Source organism: Anser cygnoides, chromosome 32 (genome assembly GCF_040182565.1).
Source record: "Anser cygnoides isolate HZ-2024a breed goose chromosome 32, Taihu_goose_T2T_genome, whole genome shotgun sequence".
Taxonomy (NCBI): Eukaryota; Metazoa; Chordata; class Aves; order Anseriformes; family Anatidae; genus Anser; species Anser cygnoides.
Genome location: NC_089904.1, coordinates 2,171,732 through 2,178,759, shown reverse-complemented (window position 1 = coordinate 2,178,759; position 7,028 = coordinate 2,171,732). Strand labels below are relative to the sequence as shown.

Here is a 7,028-nt window from a genome sequence, read left to right as displayed (position 1 = left end):
CAGCCGCCTCCCGAAATGTTTCTTTGGAGGTACCATCAGATTTTTTATTTTACTTTTTTTTTTTTTCCACCCTGCAAAAATCAGATTGAATATAGAGGAAAAGCCCCAAATACGCCGAGACTCCTCTGAAGCGAAAATGGACTTTTCCATGGTCCGGTGGAGAACAAAGCCGTACAGCACCCGGGCACGTCTTATATGGGGAATTTTGCAAAGCAAGAGCATGGTAGAGGAAGGGTTTTCTTTAAAAAACAGCAAACAAAGCCAATTCATATGGCAACCTACGGGGATCACGTGCTCATTTTTATATAAACTATTCCCCTCCACGGTTGCCCAGTGTTGCGAGCGCTTCTTCTGCACTGAGACGACACTCTTGGAGAAATTGCAAGCAGCTTTTGCACTTATACCTGCAGGGAGAAAAATTCCTTGGCAAGGTTTAAAAAAAAAAAAGTGCTAAACTTTCATTCTAGCAAAATATTTCTAGTAGTCGTATTTCTTCCTTCACAGGCAAAGCGTGTAGGAAGGTATGCACGTATCTCTGCAAGGTATGTATGTAGCGTATCCATAGATGTGCCAGGGAGAAAGAGAGATGGGAAACATGGAAAATAGGTTTTTCACCTTCAGGAGCTGTCCATGGAATACGAAAAAGCAGCTAAAGGAGTTATTTTATTGGCACCTGATTTTTCTACAGGGCTGGGAGGGGGCTGAGCAGAAGCCCCAGTGTTCTGCCAGAGGAGGAGGGTGAAGCGGGAAAAATGATGTTATGCTGGAGGAATATCTCAAATATTGGAGGGGGGAGGATGTTTGCTGTCTGGAAAGGCACCAGCTGGGGAGGTACGGCTGAACCAGCCCGGCTCAGCCTCCGCGGAGCGCCTCCGCTCCCGCGCAGCGGTTTTACCTATACAGGAATATTTACGGTACTTCGCAGAGGCAACCTGGCAAGGGAGCGCTTGGGAGTTGCTTAAGGCAGGGAGGAATGCAAAGCCATGCAAAAATAAAGCGAACGGGGTGGGCATTTTGGTTTAAAAAAAAAAAGGGGGGGGGAGGGGGAAAATGGGCATAAGACCAAAAAATAAAAAATAAAAGGAGGGAAATAACACCCCCAAAAAGCATAAAGCACCATCAAATGTCTTCGCGTTTTCCCGGTTCCGGGTTTCCATACAATACACCTTTTGCAGTAATTTTTTTTTCCTTCCCTCCAACGTGTTTATTTTGCAGTGAAAGAAGCCAGTATTGATTTTTTTTTCCCCACTCCCTTGTGTTCCTGTGCAGAAGCTCTTTTCAGTATGACCAGGAGAAGACGATGGGTGGGAGGGAAGAAGAGCTCTGTAGTGTTACGAGGACAGAATATATTGCTATAAGGTGGCGAGGAACCAGATACGTGTGTGTGCGTGTGTGTGTGTACCTATATTTCCAGGGGTGGGGACCCGAGCGGCGTGGGGGTTGGGGAGAATTCTCATTTTTGTTCTTTCTCCTTTTAGGAGAAGGCAAAAGAAATGAGAAAAGAGCACATATTCTGCATGTGTGTGCGTCTTCCTGCGTATGGAATATATACCGGGTAAATTAAGGCTGTATACAGTCCTGTTCTTCTGTCTTGCTTTAGTCGACACAGATCATTAATAAAAGCGATTGAGGATTGTTAAAAATCTTCCAGCCCTTCTTGAGAGGCTGCAGCCTTGGAAGAGGCTGCGTTTCCCCAGTCCACGACAAAGCCACCCGGTCTTAGAGGAGGGAAAAATGATAATTAAAAAAAAAAAAAAAAAAAAAGGCAGAAGAGTCGAAAAGGTCTCAGATAGCCTCCAAGGCTCCCATCCCACCGCGCGTAAATATGAGCCTGTTGCGGGCACGATCATTCGTCTCCTTAAAAAGCCTGTAAACTTTATATGACACAATATCTAATAGTAATTTATTGGGGAGATATTGTAAATTCGAACTGTTTTAGTTAATAAAGGAGCTAATTAATGAGAATCCGTCTCGCTTTTGCAGCTGGTAGAGGGCCCCGAAGTGCCGCCGGGGGAGGGGTGCATTTTTGGGGCAAAACCATCGCCTATCGATTATTTTATGCTAAATATGACATTTTAGGGTGTCTCGCATTTCTCAAGCCAGCGCTGGGAGCCGTTGCCTTTTTTTTTTTTTTTTAATAAAATGCTTTATGGGATTTTTTATGATTTTTTATGATTGGGGGGTGAAGAGGGGCCGGGGGGGGGGGGAGAAAAGGCGTAAAAAGGCGGAACTTGCTGTTGTGTTTTGTCTCGGCTGCCAGGGGAGGGGAGGGCCCCCCCTCCCTCCCAGCGCAATTTGGGGCTCACGTGACCCCCCCGGACCAATGGGGCCGAGCCGTCGGTTTAACTATGTTTAATGTCAGATAGCAATAAAGTAGAAGCTTTCGGTCAGGCCCGCGGAAATGGGCGAGCACAACCTCCTTAATCCCGGCTTTGTGGGACCTCTGGTGAACATCCACACGGGAGACACCTTCTACTTCCCCAATTTCCGAGCCTCCGGAGGGCAGCTGCCCGGGCTGCCGTCCCTCTCCTACCCCCGCCGGGACAACGTCTGCTCCCTGCCCTGGGCATCCTCGGAGCCCTGCAACGGGTACCCGCAGCCCTACCTGAGCAGCCCCGTCTCCATTAACCCTTCATTCGGCAGAGCCTGCGACCTCGCCCGGGTGGAGGAAAGCAAATGCTACTACCGGGAAACCTGCTCCGACACGGCCGGGCTCAAGCGGGAGGAGAGGGGCAGGGACAGTGCCTTGCTGCCCCTCGAAGCCGGCCTCCCCAATGGCATGGGGGGCAATTTCAGCAAATATGACTATCCGGCCGCCGAGGCAGTGCCCCACGACCCTCCGTCGTGCCAGTCCTTGGAGTCAGACTCCAGCTCGTCCTTGCTCAATGAAGGGAATAAAGGCACGGCCGGCGAAGCGGGGGGCTTGGTGTCCCCCCTGAACCAAGGCAGCACTTTAGGCACCGGTGGTAAGACCCGGGAGGGCGTCGGGGGGGCGGTTTGCTTGGAAACTTGCCGGCTTGGGGCTGCTTCGTGGTGTAATTCATGGGCTCAGCGATGGGAAGCGGCGTGCCTATGTGTGCTGAGACCACTAGGGGTAGCACCGAAATCCCTAATGTTTTATTAGGTGGTGCTTCTTTTAAAAGAAAAGGCTATAAACATGTAAATATCCCATAAAAAAAAGAGAGAGAGAGAGAGAGAGGCAGAGGGAGATAGTGATTGCGCATCCCTCCTCGACCGACGGCGCGGACGGTTGGCAGAGCGTCGAGGCGCTTTTTGGGGACTTCGCAGAGGTGTGTCTACACGAGGCAAGGGGGGGGAGGAAGAGGAAAAGGGGGGGGGGAAGCTTAAAAAAAAAAAAAAAAAAAAAAAAAACCGCAGCCTTCAACGCTGCCATTTGGATGCAGGTCTCCCGGCTCTTCCCCCTGCCGCAGGGACTGGAGCGTCGGCGGACACCCCCAGATCCCGGGGGGTGTCCCCAGCCTTGTCGCCCGCTTGGTGCCCGTCTTTCGCTCCGTGCCCCGGTTATAACGCTCCCCGCCTTTCCCTTCCCCTGCCTCCCACGCATCGCCCGCGGCTCTGGGAGGGAGCTGCGAGCATCCCTGGGCACCTCTGGCCACCGCCAGGACGGGGACAGAGGGGATACTGGGACAGAAGGGAGGTGCGGAGAGGAGTCCTGAGGGTGTCCCTTCTTTTTTATTTTTATTTTTATTTTTTTAAGAGTTTCTTTTTTTTTCTTGCAAAATGCTCAACTCTCCCTCTCGCTCCCCCCTTTGCCAGGTGCTCCTTGGTACCCGATGCACACACGGTCCCGGAAAAAGCGAAAACCCTATTCCAAGCTGCAGCTGGCAGAGCTGGAGGGGGAGTTTATGGTCAATGAATTCATTACTCGCCAAAGAAGGAGGGAGCTCTCAGACCGATTAAACCTGAGCGACCAGCAGGTGAAGATCTGGTTCCAGAATCGGCGCATGAAAAAGAAAAGACTCCTCCTGAGAGAGCAAGCCCTTTCTTTCTTTTAAAGTTTTAAAAGCGTCCGTGTTGGGTAAAAAAAAAAAAAAAAAAAAAAAAAAAAATTACATAGACTTTCTAGCGTTCACCCGAGCTCCAGGGACTTTACCTGACCACTCTTCACCCCCCCACACACCCCTCCCCGCCCAGAAATAAATGAATAAAGAGATAATATTAATAAATAACCAGTTTCCCTTAAAATACGAAGCCCGGCAGCCAGCACGTAGAGTACAAGAACATGCGCCTCCTCCGCTGCGACTGCGGGGGGAGAGACCGAGCGACTGCGGCTGGCGAGAGGCAGCCCCGGCGGCCGGGCTGCTGCTTCCAGAGATGCTCGGCGTGCTGAAGGGGAGGTTTTCAGTGCGACTTCAGCCGCCGGTCATTTGCCAGCAGCGCAGGTAGGGTTTCCGTGCATCGCCGGGAGCCGTCGGGGGCCGTCGGGGCCGCTGCTCCCCGCTCCCCGCTCGGCTTCGGAGGCGGCGAGAGCGGGGCGAGGGCGAGGAGAGCGAAATCCGCACCTCTTGGGGCTGCTTCGGGGCTTCGTGCGAAGCGGGGAGGGGAAAATAGGAAAAAAAAAAAAAAAAGAAAAGGGGGGGGAATAAGGATGTGGATGGGGTACGTCGTCTTAAAGCACCGGACCCCCATCCGCATGGAGGATGTTTAGTTTTTTTTTTTCAGTGCACGGTGTTACCCAGATGTGTGTGGGGTCAGTATAAAAGGAAGGTTTGCGGCTAGGCTCAAGCAATATCTTTAGGAAAAGGCGAGAGACAAAGACTGTGTATATATCCGGTGTATATGGTATATAGCTATATAATATATGAGGTACGTGTATCACACTGTGTCCCTATAGATTTGACGGGGGTGGCTGTGCCCAGGCTTTGGTGCAGGCGGCGGTGGTGGTGTCCCCAATGCCAGACTGTCACAAGAAGTAAAATGCACACACGCACCTCTAGCAAACCCTTCCAGGAAAATCTGAATTCCCCTCCACGTTAAACTGAGCCTTTCGGAGATTTTTGCTCTCTGAAATCACAGCCAAGTGAGTTCTCTGCACTAGCCCCAAATTATATTCGTGTGTCCCCCCCCCAAAAAATGACATTTCTTTGAAACAGCTCTGCTGACGGAGTATTTATGCTGTTTTGCTGTGTTTATTGATGACAATGTAGGAAAAGAGGTAGAAAAAAATCCTCATTTTTTGTACCCTCCGGTGATGACAGCCTGTTGGAGTCTGGCTGAGCGAGCTGCATCTCTGTCCTTGAGATGGCTCGAAAGACGAGCTTTGCCATTTGGGTGCTGTTTTCCCAATAAAGGGAAAAAAAAAAAAAGAGAGAGAGAGAGAGAGAGAGAATGAGAGAATGAGACTGCGGTTTCTTTTAAGGAAGTATGTCTTATTCAGCTATAGGGAAAAGATAACCCTGCCTTCCTTCCCCAGCTGCCCATCAGGTTAAAAACCTACACGATTCTAGAAAGGGCAATGCTTGCTTTACCTCCCTAAAAAGTCACTCTAGCTGCAAATAGAGCCAGCCCCATCGTTAAGAAGAGGTCTTAGAGTTTGGGGTCACGGGGTGTTTGTCGGCTCCCTAAAGCCCCGTCTGGCTTTTTTCCCTCCCAGGGCAGTAGAGGGGGGCCTGGTAGGATGCGACGTGTTTTGTTTGTACGTGTGCTCGGGTTTCCTGGAGAAAAAACACCAATTTTCGCTATTCCCCGTCAGGTGTGTTGTGAAGGCACTTTTAGGTGGTCGGCGGAGGCGAAGCAGCGAGGGCAGGAAGGGGGAGCAGCAGATTTAGGGCCGTGAGGAGCTTTGCCTGCATGGGAAATTTTAATTCAGTCTAAAAAGGAAAAATGGGAATTTTTAATTCAGGTTAAAAGGGGAGAAGGGGGCCACGGTGCTGCAGCCCGCTGCTTTGCCACGCCGTGCTTTGCTCCATTCGTTTTATATCGGAGGGGGGATTAATTTTATGGCAAAGCAGCGTTTTCTGGGAAGTCTGGATGCTCACCACGTGCTCTCGCTTCCCCGCGTTCATGGTCATGACCAGCAGCGGCGAGGAATGCTTTTATTTACGAGCTGCAAAGGATGGAGCCGGCTCCTTCACAATCCCTCCCTGGGCTGCAAGGAGCCTTTCTTTCAGCTGCATTTCCCTTCCCAGGGCAGGAGGATCCCGCAGCCCCCGCCGCTCACCTCCTTCCTCCCTCACCCCTTCCCCGGCTGCTTCCCCTTCTACCCACCTCCCCCTTACTATTTTTTATTTTTATTTTTATTATTTTTGCAACCCGGGAAATGTCACAGCTTTATTTCCTCCCAGTTGCTTTTTGCAAGGACAGATCCCCCCAGCTCCTTCTTCAAAGCCAGGAGCCTCCTTTGCTCCTCTGTCTCCTTTGCCTCCCCGTCTCCTTTGCCCCTCGCATCCCTGCACACCTTCCACACAAAAGAGGGCATCGCCTCTCGCAACGTTGTGCAATAAGCCTAGGATGTGTTTTATATGGATATATCTATGTATGCTCCAGCTCAACCATGTGCAATTAAAGGAGGAAGGCAAGGGGGAAGAATTCAATGTTTGGGGGGTGTTGTGGTTTTGGGGTGGAAAGGGGGTGTTTTGGGGTCGGCTGGCTCTGCAGAGGGTGATTGCGGGCTGTGCGGTGTCGTGGGGACACAAGAAGCCTCGGGATCTTGTAATTCCACAGAAAGGGAGTGAATCCACACAGGTTTTACTTAACCAACCTCCCAGTCGCTCTGCAACGAGACACCGGTTGGGATAGGGCTTGTATTTGGAGGAAGGTAGAAATTAGGGTGAGTTACGGTGAAATGTCAGAAATGCTGTGTTGGATTTCAATACCGACGACTTAAAAAACAAATCAATCCGTTTCGTTATTCTTCACCCACCGAGGGTCACTTCTATCTCGCCCATACCCACCGCCCTCCCCAGCACAAAGGACAAGACACCGGCAGCACCCCCGAGACCCCCAGGGTCATCCCTCGCCAACCGTGCGCTGCGAAAATTCCGAGGAATATGAAATTATATGCAATA

General features: G+C 50.9%; 1 protein-coding gene across 1 annotated transcript; it reads left to right on the top strand.

Moving 5' to 3' along the window:
* Positions 1-2,214: 2,214 nt before the first annotated feature.
* On the top strand, positions 2,215-5,647 carry HOXC12 (homeobox C12). Its single transcript, XM_013200991.3, has 2 exons — positions 2,215-2,966; positions 3,778-5,647. The coding sequence occupies exons 1-2, from the start codon at positions 2,402-2,404 to the stop codon at positions 4,014-4,016; spliced, it is 804 nt and encodes a 267-aa protein (XP_013056445.2). The 5' UTR covers positions 2,215-2,401; the 3' UTR covers positions 4,017-5,647.
* Positions 5,648-7,028: the final 1,381 nt, after the last annotated feature.